Source organism: Ammodytes marinus (assembly GCF_949987685.1).
Source record: "Ammodytes marinus genome assembly, chromosome: 1".
Classification (NCBI taxonomy): domain Eukaryota; kingdom Metazoa; phylum Chordata; class Actinopteri; order Uranoscopiformes; family Ammodytidae; genus Ammodytes; species Ammodytes marinus.
The window spans coordinates 28,307,970-28,324,365 of NC_137230.1; the positions used below are offsets into that span (position 1 = coordinate 28,307,970).

The following is a 16,396-nucleotide window of genomic DNA, read 5'->3' on the forward strand; positions in this document are numbered from 1 at the left end:
AACCAAACACCATCCTATGGAGGCATGTACTTAAGCTCCACTCCATTCCCATATGGAGTACCTCAGGGTTCCTTTCTCGGGCCATTATATTTTCCATTTACTCACTTCCCTTAGTGTCCATTTCTTAGAAAATAATGCATCTCATTCCACAGTTTTGCAGTTAACACTCAACGTATCTGTCTTTTGAAACGAAAAATTCTAACTTTTTAAAACCTAAATTCCTAAAATACTGATATTTGGACACTGTGGTGCATGTGATGCCTCTGGATGAACCTGTGTTCTATGGAGTCATATGTGAAACCCCCTGTAATAAAATCTTGGTGTGATAATGGACAGTGATTTTAAATGGGTCAAACAGATCAACTCAGTGGTCAAATTTCGCATTTTCCAGCTGAGGCTCTTACGTAAGGTCAAGACCTTTTTATAATTTATTATTTTTGAAAGTTATATTTGATTTGATTTCTTCTCTCCTTCACTACTGTGACACCCTTGATGATGGTGTTAGCTAGGTCTCTCTCTCATGCTTGCAGTTTGTCCAACATGCTTATGCTTGTCTTTAAACAAGAACACATAAGCAGGAGCACATCTCCTCCATACTGGTCCCTCTTCAATGGCTCCATGTACGTTTTAGGATTGATTTTAAGATGTTATTGTTTGCCTACAAGTCATTAAAGGGGCTGGCTCCTACCTATCTCTCTGACCTTTTACAACCATCCCTTTGAGGCCACTCAGGACCGCTGGCCAGCTGCTTCTGATTGTGTCAAGATGAAGGTTGAGGCACAGAATTTTTTTTGCCTTTGCAGTTGTAGCCCCAAATCTCTGGAAAGACTTTCCTCTGCATGTTAGACACTGCCTGATTTTAAGTCATTTATTAAAACACATTTTAATTAATTGGCATTTAAAGCGGCTACGAGTAACATTTAAATATCTTTTAAACAGCCTCATGTTTCCTCTCATAATCATAAATTACCTTTAACAGCAAACGAGACCATCAGTGCAAAGAAAGACGTTTTTAAATAGTTTTTATTGCTGCATTTGATCTGGTCGTACACCCAGTCCGATTTTCGGTTCACGCGTGCATGCTCTATGGTCACATATCCATATTGGTCACAGATTTCAGTGTGGCGCAGGAACGTGAATTGAGAAGCCTATCCCTCCTGGTGAGGGAAGGGGAGCGGGAGCCTTGTTTGAGACAGTTGTTTGTCGTCATAATGACTGATAACGGGGCTGAACCATAAAAGAAAAAAAAGAAAATGCAATGAAGAAAAGCAAAAAGGGAGAGTGATAGTCGGGCGGGAGGGCGTTGCCAAGCAACGTATACACAATTTCACGCAGCGAAACTAGACTGCAGTGTTTACTCCTAAATGAATGAGCGGTAGCCTACTAAAAAAAGTTTACTTTGCCTCACCAGCATCATCAGATGCCCATTATTCATCGGAAATAGTCATTATTTACAACATAAACACATTATCTCATCGTGATCCATACTAACTGCCATCTCTCGTTCATTCGCTTTGTGTGAGGACACGGGGACTCGTTCGGCTCCGTGAGAGGTGACAGTGCATCAACTCATTGCAATCAGGTGTGTTTAGCACTTACTGGCATTAGTTGATGCTGTGTCACCCATAGACTCACGGAGCCGAAAAGAGTCCGGTGCCCTCACACTTTCAACACACGGACACGCACCATATTGCTTCCTGATTATTTGAATCTCGCACGCCTGCACGAGCTACAAAACAGCTTCACGACAGCTGGCGTCGTAATAATACTACCGCTTTTGTTCAAAGGTGTCGCCAACGTGCCGACTTACTCGTAGTAGCTTTAACTCAATTTGACAGTCTTTTTTCTATTCTTTTTGTTTTTATTTTCATTGTCTATGGTTTTTGTTATTTAGATTATATCATTAAAGGTGAAGTAAGCAATTTATTGATTTTAATATAAGGGTTAAATCGCTCTTTATTCATACAGTGATCACTTATAGTGCGCACATTTCATAAAGCCGATCTCTCAGTCACCCGCTCTGCATGTAATCGGCAAATAAACTTGTCGGGGATCCCACTACTGATAACCAATCGGAAGAGAGAACGCTACAAACCGGCACCCGTCTCACTGCCGGTGCACATGCAGAGCGACAAATGGGTGAATGTGTATGCGGAGCAGGTAAAAATCCTTCACAATGTCTGTTTTGATGGTTTTTATCATGTTTTATCACACTTATGGATCTGAGGTGATGCTAGTTAACTCTCTGCTTGAAGACCGCATTGCATTAATGTGGGGACGAGGGAGGGGACTGCTAACTGCAGTCACTGACAGGAAGTTAGCTAAACTGACCATTCTGCTTACTGAACCTTTAAATGTGCTTTTACAATCGTCTCTACATTATGTGTTTAAAATTTTAGCTTGGGCTTGATTTGAGTGTAATGCAGTTAAACTAGTACTAACTTGGTCCTGCACGTGTTGCTGACTAGATGCGACACAGTGTGTGGTTTCATTGAGTGACTGTGAATGACCATAAAGAGAAGAGCCGACAGGATCTATTGACTGATGAAAAGCAGGTGGATTATTCACAGTTTGACATGCACACCACCAGCAAGAGCAGGAAACAGCCTACAGAGACTCATTGAGATGGCCTTGTGTTTTGAGATGTCACCTCTAAAAACTCATCCAATTCATGATACTTTTTAGCAGAGGTGCAGCCTTGTGATATCTGAACTCATTTGTTTTTAAACTTCATTCCCTCCCACTCACATGAAGTTTGCAGGCTTCTCCTGGACTGGGCCCATGTCATGTCATTGTAATCATGCTAGTTTATGATGTTTGTTTCTGTTCCTCTAGTCATTTATTAACAGAGAACACAGTCCATCCAGCCAGCTGCTTTTCAGTCGCCCTAAACCACTCTGCGCTCAGTCACACAAATCACCATCAGGCCGTTGTCGGTTTAAAATATTCTGTCTATGCCTTTTTTGAATTGTAATTGAATTGTTGATCCAAAAGAAAAATATGGTTTGTCATATAATTAATCTTTCTTTCAATCTTCATCCATTCCCTTGTCTCTTTACTGAGCTGTTAACATCTGAGTCTTTTTCTTTCTTTTTCTGACAGTGTTTGTAACGTTTGTGTGATCTTTGCACTGATGGTGGATGAGTGAAGTGCTCCTGCAGTGGATAACTACTCACTGTGTTTAGCCAATACGTTTAAACAGGATATTGCCTTAAGATCTGGGCCAAGCGCGAGTTTAACATGTAAATAGAATCAACCCAGTGTAGAGTATGCATTACAACACACTGTCTGTTGTGCTTTAAAAGGCTCACCTTAGACCCAGTTGGAAATGGTAGCGCGTGCGTGCGTGTGTGTGTGTGTGTGTGTGTTTGTGTGCTGCTCACAAAAAAGCTGATATCAGGTCTTTTATGTTTATGATTGCTCCCTGTTAGTTTGAGCCATCTCCCAGGTAACTCTTGTGTATGGTTTGCTGAAAATAAGATTTTTATTTTTTCATTATCGAGTTTTTTACATATTTGGTATTATGATTATTTTCTTGATTAATCATATGGTTCAATAGAATGTAAACACATATTTCAAAAATTCCATCACAAGTTACAAGAGGTCATCAGAATAATTCCTCGTCAAATTGACTCATCGATTTATCACCTTTTTATTTCTGCTCTACTGTTGTTCAGAACCTCCTTCAGTGCAGAGCTGCCAGCAGACCTTGAATCAAGCCATTATAGTTGAACTGTATGTGTCAAGGAGATGATTATGTTTCCTCAAAGGTGAACTCAGCTGCCTGGAGGATCATATAGTATATACAGTGCAGTCCTCTTGCATAGCCGTCTGAATATAGTCTGCCATACCACACATAGCTGCAGTGCATAGGGGTGTATATCATTTCTGTGAAAGAGGCTATGACACCAACCTGGTTCATGTTAGGGAAGGAGCAGCACAGCCTCAATGCTGCCATCACAGGAGTTCAGAGAGCTGTGAAGCCCCAGGCCCTCATTGACACCTCTAAGGGTTTCAGTCGGTTTTGAGTGGTGTTAAGCCCTGGCTGATTTAAAGAAGCGTCAAACTAGAAATTAAATATGAGTCACACTGCCACGGTGGAAACGCATAGAGCAGAGGAGTTCAGCTACAGTCTTTATGGTGTGATCTCTTTCCTTTTTGTTTTTGTCGGTGTAAAAGTAGCAGCACTAGATTCTGGAGAACACCAGATTTTAGCACACGCAGACAGTACGGACAGGAATGAGAGGAGATATTCACTTAATGTGATTTTGACAACAAGTGTTAATAGCATTGAGTATTGGTGACTAAACACCCTTTGAAGGGAAATGTGATGATGCCAGACTCTAAAACTGAATGGGCCTCAGAGAGAATGAGAGCATGGATGGAGAAGGAATGGGTGGGCAAGGTTCAAAAGCTAATTTTATAGACAAGGAGACTCAAAGTAGTCATCAAGAGTAACACAATATATCCCTAATAAGTAACAAAGTGCACTGCATTAGTGTTGTAGCTAAACACAAGAGTTGGATGATGAACGCAAAAAAAGTTAAAAGGAGGAAAAGACAAAGGCATGTGTGTATCTGGCAGCCGGTCTACAGTAAGAAGGTGAGGGAAAAGGGCTCTTTGTAGCAAGAGAAAAACAATGAATCCACCACCCAATTTCTCTCTCCCTTTTTCACACCTGTGTGACTAATAACATAATGCCAAATGCCCAGCTGTTGTGTTTATGAAAGTGAAGTGCATAAATTACAGTGTGTATTGCAAAGGGCTGTTCCTTTCAGAAGGACAGAATTATAGTCCCAGACCTGCCTGGATAATTGAAACAGCTTTTTAATGTTGAAAATGTTCTACTTTTCATCTGCTTTTTATGTCTTTTTATTTATTTGTCCTCATTTTTTTCTTCTTTTTTTCTCTCTTGGAGGCTGGGACACAGCGAGTGTAAATGATGCAGAGGTGGACGGCTCTGGAAATGGCAAGTTGCACTTTACTTGAATAATCAAGAGATAAGTTGTATTTATTTGTCTGTATATTAAAATAACGTGTACCGGTACCTATTTCTCTGCAGTTTTCTCTTTCCCCTCGATGCCTAACGAGGAGAATCTAATAGGTGTCAGTAAGCCCCTTCCCAAACAGCTGTGGGAGGCCAAGAAGGTGAGACTGATGCATACCGACATTCTTCTTACATCAATGCCTGGTTGGTTCTTTCTGTGTTGTTAGACATATGGTAACTTCATACTGAAGCATATTATCCTGGCTTTCCCTGCCATCACATCTGAGTGCATTGTTGCCATGCTGAGAATGGAAACTCAAACAAATATATAACTAAAATGATGGTTTCTGATTGCACAAGGCATATGTGTTTTGAGAATTGTCACTATGTCCGATCGTGACATCTTAAATGTTAATTGACTGAGACATGTAAGACTGCACGTTGAACCAGTCTTTCCTGTCTGACCATGACTAGGTGATCCGACAGGATGTGCCAGAGACAGATTTCTGGGATCAGGAATGTCAACAAGTAGGCATTCGTTCATCATGAGAAAATCATAGACAAGGTCAAACTAGACGAGGAAAGGCAAAAAACAATCTGACCTGTCTTCTCTCTGTATCTGGACCTCTCAAGGTGTCCTAAACACAGAATAACATTGCTATTGCTATTATACAATACATGAAGAACTACACATTATCATTCCATTGATGTTGAGTCCATCCTGGAAGGAGGCATACTTTCACTAATGTGGACCGTCACCTTTGTAGTGGATTACAGGGAATTTGAGACTCATTACAGACAGGATTACACTAATGCTGGGTTTACACTACACGACTTTTCACGCAATTTGACAGTCGCAGACAATCTTTCAATGTCGGACTGAAATCACGGGAGTCTTGCTGAAGTTGTGGCGCGCGCACGTAATCTCAGTCGTTTGGTGTATGGTGGTCTTCCGACCCGATTTCAGCCAGTCTTCTCCCCGTCTTGACGTTCCGACATTATCAAACATGTTTGATATTATCGTTAGTCTTAAGGGGTTGGCTCAAGCGAAATGACGTGAACACTGTCACACTCTCTCCAGCACCAAACACGACGCAGGAGGAGCGGCATTAGTCGCGACCTGTGTCCAGCTTCGAGGCACTTTTTCCGGGCACTTTCACGTAACAGCCTCGGGTGGAGAACCAGGTTGTCACGCGCATATCGGACGATATCAGCATACAAATAACTACAGGATTTCCCCCGCTCGGAATATTGAATTAACTTTTTAATTAAATATAATCACAATCGCGTTTGCAGTTTTTAACGTGATCATGCATGACACAAAGCCTACGTGATAAGGGCATATAGTTGTTTATACACCCAGTCCATTTTACCTGCTGAAAAAAACGTTTTATTTCACTGAAATCACTTTTAATCCCCCGTAGCAGGATTGGAAATTATATTAATTTCAAAAGGAATCTAGTTGTAGTCTTGCAATATGAGACCCCCTGTCTTTTCAAAATCTCAGTCTGTGACTGAGAACTAATGACTAATTGTCTTCAGGTGTGAGTTGATTGTCTTCAGATGTAAGAGGGTGTCAGTCTTCAGTCTTTTCAAAGTATTTTAAAAGTCCTCTAGTGTAAACCCAGCATTAACTGAAATGCAACTCTAGTACCAGTACTGATAGCTGATCAGGTATCGGCAATGAGATTACCAGTTCGCTTAAAATGCAGATTGTTTGCCAATTACGTAATAAGAATTGAAAGTTTCTACTACCATTCATGTATATTTCTTCGATCAGGCAGCCACCACTTTGTCTTCTTATTACCCATTTCATTCTTATTTCATCAAAAATGTATCTGTTGGACAGCCCAGAATAAAAATCTACAGTTTGCTACAAAGTATCAATTTTGGGATTATATTGTAAAATGCTGGTGTCAGAGGGTTTTTATCTAGATAGGTAAGTAATCATATTTTGTGTGTATCTGTTTCAGGTCCAGTCTCTGGCATCAAGGCCAAAATCGTGTGAAGTGCCAGGAATAAAGTAAGTCTGGCGGTCCAGAAGCACAGGGTTTCCAATTTGTTAATACAACATTTCTTATAATCCATAAAAGCCAGATAATCTGTTACTTTGATTTTACAACAACAACAACACATTCGGCAGCAGCTGCTGTTGCTGGTCAACTGAAACAATGCTGGAAATGAAATACCAAACATTCCCACCGTGTCAAACAGGATGTCTGTGTTCCTCTTTGCACCTCTAACCCTTTTGAAATGAGCTGTGCAGAGTTATGAAAATCAGATTCCATGAGCATTGTTTAGCAACAGTTGGCCAAGACTATTGTCTTCCCACTGAAAACTACCTCCTGTGTCATGTCATTATTTCGAAACAAACAGGTCTCGATTATTCTAGCAATTCAGTAGTGTCCTGTGATATGTTGCCAGGAGGTGGAACAAATTGGGCATAATTTAAACTTCAATTTATCAAACAGAAAAGAAAATACAATCTTTATAAGAACCTGATTAGATTTAAGATTTAGTAAGAAGTATTCTTGTCTTTCTATCTGAACTAAATGATTGATGAATGTAGTGATAAAAAATCAAAGACAGAACACTATGATCTGTGCAGCCAGCACCAATCTGCGGAAAGAGACAGACAGACAGACACTGTTTGTATGTTTGTGAAGGGAAGCATTTATTCATTGTTTTCTGTTGTGTCGGTCTGTGTGTGTATTTGTGCGGGGACAGACAACGAGTCACTGTTGCAGCTCATATGCTGTTAATGTAGCATATGAGCAGTAATGGAAATTAGAGAAATAATAGAGGAAATGGGAGAGTGGGTGGAAATACGACGAGGAGGAGGCTGAAACAAGTGGATGGGAGTCAAAGAATCATCTTGTCAATTTGAAATGTAATGGCAGCACATTAAATGACCTTTAATTATGCACAATATTGACATTAATTCATGTAATATGAGCATTTATGTTGTCCTTGATGAGTCCACCATGTTTTTTCTATGTACCTTTCGCTGCAGTATATTCCCATCTCCAGAGCAGAGCCTCAGTCTGTCCCACTACCAGGGCTTGTTAAATACCGGCGGCTCCCTGCCCGACCTCACCAACCTGCACTTCCCGTCGCCGCTCTCCACCCCGCTGGACCCCGAGGACAATGGAGGTTACCTCAACCTGAGCGGGGGAAGCAGCACCGGAAACCTGCCAGCCGCCATGATGCACCTAGGCATCGGCAACCAGTCGCAGGGTGGGTGGAGCACTGCTTTTAGCTAGTCTTCATGAACGCTATCTGCCTGTATGTGTGCATGGTTTCTACCCCTTTTTGGCATTGTCTCCTTGCCACATTTTACAGGTTGGTTGACAGGTTTGTTTGATATGTTTTGCATAATTATTTCCTGTAAATATTAGAGATAATATTTACAGGAAGAAAAACAACATTAAAGTAAAGTATTAAAATGTAGAATATCATTTTGTAGCAGAAATAAAGCCAACCTTCTTCTGAATGCTGATGAAAAGTAGACCCCACGCTTGCTTTAATGCTTACTTCGCTTATATTAAAGCTCCCATATTATACACTTTTCGGTTCTATTATACACCATATTATATGGTCTTAGTGGTCCCTAATACGTTTTTCTTTAATTGTTTGCTGAAAAAAACTTTCAGATAATTTATTGTACTATGCTGATGTTCAGCTAATCTCACAATGGCCTATTTTTTAAAAAGAGCTGCAGCTCCCCTCGTAAATATACAATCTTTGAGCTGCCCCTGTCCGGAAGCGAAGCCAGATACGCCTCGCCCTCTGTCTGTTTGTAAACAATGATGACGTATTTGCTGGGCCTGTTAGCGCAGTTAGCCTACCCATGAGAAGAACCAAGTCTAGTGCTAGTAACGCACTTTGAACAGTTTGACATGACCTATCCTTGTCTACATGAAAGACTATGGAATACAGATGCACTGACTTGCCGTTTCCAAGCTAATGGAAACGGCATTTTCACAATAACAATGCTGCAAAAGATGGTGGCTTCTGCGAAGCTAGCTCGGGAGCTACCGGCTAAAAATACCACTAAAATCAGTGAAAAAATTATCTTCAAAGTTGACTTCTACACTATTAACTTCCAATCCTTTGTCCTGTTAAAAACGAGGCATTTCCAGACTGGTGTGAGGGATAGAAATATGTTTTTATGAGCAAAAGCTGAACGCTTGTCCCAAAGCTAATATCTATACACCAGTCAGGCAAAAATACCAATAAAAACATTTCTTTCAGTTTCACTGTTTGAAAAAACCCACAAGTAGCTTCCTATCCGTTGTGTAACGAGGCATAGACTGCTGTGGTTAAGATAAATGAGTGGATTATGCAACATTCACCATGCTTTTCTGTACTACAGGCATCTTTTCGCTTAGCAACGAGCAAACAACACGGGGATGAAGGAATATTTTTCGAGAAGATCTCGGGGCCGTGGACCAATAAGAAATAGGGGTGTGGGCTGCACAGTGGAAGCTTCTGGCTTTCCAGTTTGACGTCAGAAACGGGGAGAATTCTGACTGGAGTATATTGAGGGGGAGGGGTGGGGGTTTCAGAAAGGGGGAGAGTGAGAAAAGGAGAGATTGTTATTTTTTTTAAATATTTTGGCAGTCTCTAGGCACACCGTGGACCCATGGATATGTTAGAACACAATTAAAACGTGCATTTAGCATAATATGGGACCTTTAAGTTCACTTTCCCCCAGCTCTCTTTGCAGAGTTTTTCTCTTTTTATCTCTCCGTCCATGTCATCCCAATTTGGTGTTTTTTCTCCATTTCCTTGCTTTATTTGTTGTTTTATTTATTTGCAAACATAGTGGCACCCTGGAAATTATTTCTGCACATGGTTTTTGATAAATGTCTTTCTCTGCCTTGTTACTGTCACTTGCCAAGAATCTCTACTCTTGCAGGATTCTGGGAGTTGCCTAGCAACATTACTCTAATCATGCTCTACCTGTCATTCAGTTTTTTATTTCAATTACTTGGTTCTTCAACATGAGCCCCTTCTGACTGTCGAGACCAAAAATCTGATCTGTGCAGCTCTGTGGCAGTGAGTCATCATCTGTGTGGATTGTAGTATTTATAGGTTTAGTAATCTGAAGGTTGGAAAGCACTGCTCCAGTGTTTTGACCAGGTGCCAGGTTTCTCCCTCTAGCAGCCAGACTTTCTGAATGATCTCTGTGTCTCCAACTTCCTCACTATGAACTGTGCTGCCTGATCTGATCACTGGTCCATCTCAGTCTTTCCTCTCTGTCGTGTGTGTGTGTGTGTGTGTGTGTGTGTGTGTGTGTGTGTGTGTGTGTGTGTGTGTGTGTGTGTGTGTGTGTGTGTCTGTGTCTGTGTCTGTGTCTGTGTCTGTGTCTGTGTCTGTGTCTGTGTGTGTGTGTGTCTGTGTGTGTTTCTCATGTCCAACAAAGTTCAGCGTGAACGGAAGAACTTTGACCCTGTTTTGGCGCGTTACAATCAGCTCTTTTATTTTCCCTTTCCTCACTCTCCATCTTTCACTCCCTCCCAAGTCACACAATAAGGTCTAGTGTTTTGTGTTGGGGAATGGAGTGCATACTGGAAAATAGAGTACAGTCTCCCTCATAACTTCCAAACGGTCTCCTTCGGTCTCTCTGGGTTTACATGCTGCATCATCACAATAGAATAAAATATATCTTTATTGTCCACTTCGGTGAAAATTTGTCTTTGGCTCAACAACTGAACCAGACCTTAAACAATGCATTAAAACGGTTTAAAACAAAAGAGATTCAAGATTCAAATTGTCAAATTCAGATTTAACAAGCATCAACTGTCAACACATAGTTAAGCAGACATAAAACGTTAAAAAGTAGTCAGTACCGGGCTTGCATCTAATCGGTTACTTGTGAGTTACTAATAGTGATTGCACTTGGAATACATTATTTTTTAAATATATTTCTAGTAGCCAAAGTGGCTCTTTACTTTCTGTCTAATGTACACTTGCGCTTTGATGCTCAATATTCTCCTGTCTTTTTTGTCTTTGCTGTCCGCCACAGGTCTCTCCTCCTCTCTGAGCAATCCCTCCATTCAGCAATCTCTCAACAACTGCCAGCTGCAGTCGTCGCTCAGCAACCCCTCCATCAACTCGTCTCTGCGTCTGTCCAACAACTCCCCTCGCAGACGTCCCGCTCCCATCAGCCCCCTCACCCTGTCCCCGGGCTCCGAGCAGCGCAGGGGTTTGGCCAAGCAGCTGTCCCCCACCATGTCCCCAACGCTGTCCCCCATCACACAGGTACACACACACCTCACACCTACACATAACAATAGGGAAGCTTTATTTTCTAATGCAGTAGAATAACAATAAAACCTACATTTTATAAATCTTTAACACTGGATAGTATGAGAAACATTGGTAGTTTTTGTAATACTGTTTGTGTGGATCCAAAAAAGTAATTCAGGAATTTTTTTTGTTTGTGTAATTGCAAGAACCAAAAACACTAAAACGTACCATTTAGTAGTGTGCTATAAAGTAAAGTCCGAATCGACTGGTGCAATATCTTTTTAGCTCTGCTTTGATGTGGTGCTGATTGAAGTGTAGTCGAGTAGTGACACTACAATCCAAATAAATAAACCTTAAACTCTTCATTGAACTCATAATCAGTCTTTAGTGACTCCTGCTGGCTTACTCTGCCCTGTGTAGGGAGTTGCTTTGGATACCAGCAACATGCCCAGGGAGCCGCCCCCACCCTATCCACTCTACCAACAATCCCAGCATGCAGTGGACCAGAGCCGACAACGCCAACAGCAACACCAGCAGCAGCAGCAGCAACAGCAGCAACAACAGCAACAACAGCAACAACACCAGCCCGTTTCACCTCTTCAGAACATCCCACTGGACTACAACAGCCAAGTAAGTCAATGAAGAGCCTCTTTGTCAGAGAGTATGTGTGTGTTTGTACAGTAGGCGGGCACACACTCAAACACACACACACACACACAAACACAATTTATGTTGTATATGTGGTTTTGAGCCCAAGTGCATTGTTGATGTTCATAACATGTTTTGGTCTTCCTGCAGGGCAAAAATCAACCTGCTTTTATTAACCCCTCACAGGTGGAACAGTCACATTTACTGTGTGGTTTGTTTCCTACTAAATAGGCCTACATAACAGACAAAAGTATTCTGCAATGTGTCCCTTGCTATAAATTTTTTTTTTCAGATTTATGTTGTATTTGTCATAGGTAATGTCAAAAGTAGTAAAACTTGCAGACCAATTACTTTCTCTCTAAATTTGTCAACCTTTTCTCTCCTAACAGCACAACAACATGGCAAATCTGTTCAACGATCCCTTCATGGAGCAACAGTACTCCAATCGTCAGAGTCAAAAGTCCCTGGCCTATCAGGTACAGATTGACGCACACACGGACAATAGTATATACAAAGTAGTGTTTCCTCTCTCTAAATCCATTGGGTTAGGTGGTTAGTAGTGTTGTTGCTGATCAGCTCACTGATTCTTTCTTTTTTTTCTCCATTTTCTCTCCACCATCTGCCGGCTAGTTGGACCAGTTCACATTGCTGGAGAACGCCATGAGCTCCGCGGGAGGGGTTTCATGCTACGACCCCTCCTCCTCCTCGCTCTACTACTCCCAGGCTGCCCTATCGGGCCTGGGTGGCAGCCATGGCAACCTGCAGGACCCAACACACATGAGAGCCAACACGCTGTACTCCAACTGCAGCGGCGGACTGCCCAACATCATACTCACTGGTAAATCCAAAATGGTTCATTTAGGTGTTATGTTAGGTTTTTCCACAGTTAACTGAATATATTTTACAACATGAAAACACAAAAAATCACACTCTCATGTAGTTGTTGACTTGTGTCTGTGCTGCCATGAGCATCCAGCTTTGCTTATATTATGATCTAACTTGTTGCTGAACTCTTACTTACTCCACTGTAGATTCAGCAGGCTTAGAGGGAGGAGAGTGTCAGATGTATTTGACAAAAGAGCTGTGGTGACTGATAATGAGGGCAGTGACACTGTTATCTATAGCAGGAAGAAGTGTTTTCACCCACTATCATCTGTTTCTCTCTCTCAGATGACTCCAACCCCAGTCTGTCAAAGGACATCAGCAGCGCGCTCTCTTCGGTGCCTGAATATTTTGACTCAGAGGGTTGCTTCCCGCTGGAGGACGAGCTGCGCATCGAGCCCCTTAGCCTGGACGGTCTGAGCATGCTCAGTGATCCCGACATGGTGCTGCCCGACCCATCTGTGGAGGATTCTTTCCGCAGTGACAGACTCTAAACAAACATGGCTGCTTTCCAGAAGCAGAACACACACACACTTGGATTTGCAGTGTAAAGCGTGTACAAATCTGATTATGCATGCAAACAATCTCTATAGGGCCACTGTGCATGCATCCACTGCCACTAAGATTCATTCAATGTGAAAGACATGAACACCACACTTTCTACAGAGGAGACTTGTGAACAAACACTGTTTACGCCAGCTTCATGCAAAGTTACCCTCACACAGGCTCAAGCTCGTATTTGTCCGACATTATTTTAAGTGCGACGGACTGGTACAGTTTTGGTTTTAAAATCAGCACCCATGGGAGCAGCAAAGTCTGCCCCTGCTCCATACTGCTCCTCCCCTTCCAACCAAAAAGACCCGAACAAACACGTGACTATCCGGAGAGGAGCCGACGTCCTACCGCTTCTTTCTCTCATCGCCAGCTCACTGTCCCCCTGAAGCCATGGCAACCTCATCGCCATAGTGACACACCATAGCAACCCCCAACCGCCATGCTCAAGAGTTGCAGAAATGCCAACACACAATTTACTTTCCTTACAGCGCTCCACTAGATGAGGCAATGTGCGCTCAGAGCCGTTCTGCTGTTACTGTTCACAGCTGGAACAGTGACATGTGTCGCTGGTTAAACGTCTGGAAGCCCAGCCCAGTGCAGTGGCCACTTCAGGCTCTTGACCAATCATGGTAGAAATGAAGACTAGAGGGATTAGAACTATTGTTTTATATGTTTTTCCTCACATATGGTATCATATGTTTGCCACACATCTATGTATAGATATATATATCTATACATAGATATAGATTTGTGTAAATGGTATATAAAAATATATATAAAAGCCTCAATTTAAGTATGATTCGAATTCTATTTTCAAACTAGAAACAAAAAGGGCAAACTGTTTACAAAGATGAGATTTTAAAAGAGTATAGATTTATGAATTAAGAAAACACAGTCCTAAGATGTTTTGAATAAAAGCTATATTTTTCCTTGCAATTCTGTTGGATATTCCCCCTCTCCTCGGTCACAGTCGCCTGTAATTTGCTCAGGCAGAACTTTGACAGCACGTGGAAGGCGTAAAATAGATTTAAAAAAGGAACTCACTTTTTGACTTGTTTAGAAAAAAATACTTCTCTGTACATTCATTGCATATGTTTTATTTTACATTTTGTACATACTTGTAATGGCGCTTGTACTGTACTTTAACTCTTGTCGTGAATAAGGGCATGCTCTGTGCTACTGTGGTTCGATTATGCCCTAATATCGTTTTTCTCTGGCTTTCTGTCCTCGTATTATAGCAGTACAGTAACCTCCCTCTGTGGCTGATCGGTCAGAGTGACTCACTCGGAGTGCAGAGTGTAATTGTGTGGACATCGGACATCATGTAACATTGCACTTAACTTCTTTTGCACTAATTGGTTCCCAGTGTGTAGACCTGATAACCCAAAGAAGTTGAATGAAGCCATTACTAAAAAAGAATTGAGACCTACTGTGACTAAAATATGTAAAGTAACTGCACCTACACACATTTCAAAACACCAGGAAAGGTGTTTTATTTTGATGTAAAAATTAATGAAATTTTATTTTGTGACTTTGACCAATGGGATCCTATAGTAATATGTTTTTATGAAGAACTCATATTTACTGTTGATTATGTAGTGTGCCCCGTAGTGTCTGTTTGAATAAAATCAAGCTATTTTTAATATTGTTTCTGAAAACAATTTGGAGCACATTTCCTACTTTGCTCCTTTTTAGCTATGCAACTTATGGTAAAGTGAAACCTGTTGAACAGGTGCAACTTGTACATTATGCAGTGTAACATTGCTTGCAGGTTTGTTTTGTAATGTGTGCAATTTGGGGGATCAAATTTGCTAGAAATCACAATATTACATGTGTCCAGTGTCCACAGTGTGTGTGTGTGTGTGTGTGTGTGTGTGCGTGTGCACGTCAGTGTTGACTCAGTAAATTAGATATAGTCTGCCCCTACAGTTTTGCATCTAACTGATCAACAGTCAGAGAACAAGAGCATTTATAGAGATTGATTTGAAGGAACTCGTGCAACATTTGGAATTGAAGGTGCATGGCACCGTTTGAGTTTCTTTTTGTTTTTTACTTTTCAGAGAAGATGTTATACATGCAAGATGTGGACTGTGGGGTCTTTGAGTGTATGAAAGAGATTATTTGTCAAATACAAAATGAAGAGGGGTATTGGGGTTATCATCAGGTGGTTTTTATAAGTTTATATTCAATTTCAGCTATTTCGACCTGCTCTCTTTGTAACTCTTTAAGACAGTGGGTGAGTAATGGAGCCACTTTGCAGTTTATATATATATATTTTTTTGTCTATTCTTCCCTCGTTCTCAGCCTGTTTCCTGCTGTCTAAATGCCTGCCTTCTACTGCCTTACTTTGTTGTATTTTGACTTTTCATATTCCAGCAGTATCCTGTATCAGCTAATAATCACTTCTGTTTAGCTTTAGCTCTGTTTAGTTCTAACTGCCCAAATTATTTTTCCCGTCACTAACTCTGTTTCATTTGTTTGTTTTTGGTGTCTTACTTTTTTTTTAGTTGCATATTAAAATGTACAGTTCTGTTATTTAAAGAATGTTTTTGTCCACTAGTGTTACTACTTTTTTTCTTTCTTTTTTTTTATGTCATTTGAGTTTGTTTTCCCCAAGATACAAAATGTACTTGGTTTGTAACGTATGTTATAGTGCTTATCTTTCTGATTTAATATAAACAATAAAACTCTATACTGTGTATTCAGTCTAAAGGTTCTGCTGTTTTAAAATGTCAAAGGTTGTGGTGGTCGTTCCTACCAGTAGATGGCGACAGTGTGTTGAAGTTCAATCTCTACAGAACTAAACATCCCTGTGTTGAGTTTGTGGGAAAAAAGATGTGTTGCTTTAAGACAGGGGTGTCCAAACTACGGCCCGCGGGCCAACTGCGGCCCGCGGCCCGCTTTTTATTGGCCCGCGGCCGATTTTAAAAATATAATGCAATATGGCCCTTTAAAAAAAAAAAAAAAATTTTTTTTTTATTTTTTTTTGCATTTCTTAGTTAACCCACTAGTGCAGGGGTGTCAAAACTGATTGATTGGCCCTTGGCACATTTTAAAAATATAATGTAA

The 16,396-nt window shown here is 41.1% G+C and overlaps 1 protein-coding gene across 4 annotated transcripts in view; it reads left to right on the forward strand.

Moving 5' to 3' along the window:
* The window catches only part of crtc3 (CREB regulated transcription coactivator 3), a 33,510-nt gene extending 17,532 nt beyond the window's left edge, over positions 1–15,978 (forward strand). For 2 of the 4 annotated variants that reach the window (XM_080032251.1, XM_080032253.1), the window contains 10 exons: positions 4,919–4,969; positions 5,063–5,148; positions 5,462–5,515; positions 6,961–7,010; positions 8,001–8,224; positions 11,019–11,254; positions 11,663–11,872; positions 12,280–12,366; positions 12,521–12,728; positions 13,061–15,978. In XM_080032251.1, coding sequence (XP_079888377.1) covers positions 4,919–4,969; positions 5,063–5,148; positions 5,462–5,515; positions 6,961–7,010; positions 8,001–8,224; positions 11,019–11,254; positions 11,663–11,872; positions 12,280–12,366; positions 12,521–12,728; positions 13,061–13,266 — 1,412 coding nt within the window. In that variant the 3' untranslated portion in view covers positions 13,267–15,978. The remainder of the gene's footprint in view (positions 1–4,918; positions 4,970–5,062; positions 5,149–5,461; positions 5,516–6,960; positions 7,011–8,000; positions 8,225–11,018; positions 11,255–11,662; positions 11,873–12,279; positions 12,367–12,520; positions 12,729–13,060) is intronic. The other 2 variants (XM_080032252.1, XM_080032254.1) reach the window with 1 other exon arrangement.
* The last annotated feature ends 418 nt before the right edge of the window (positions 15,979–16,396 follow it).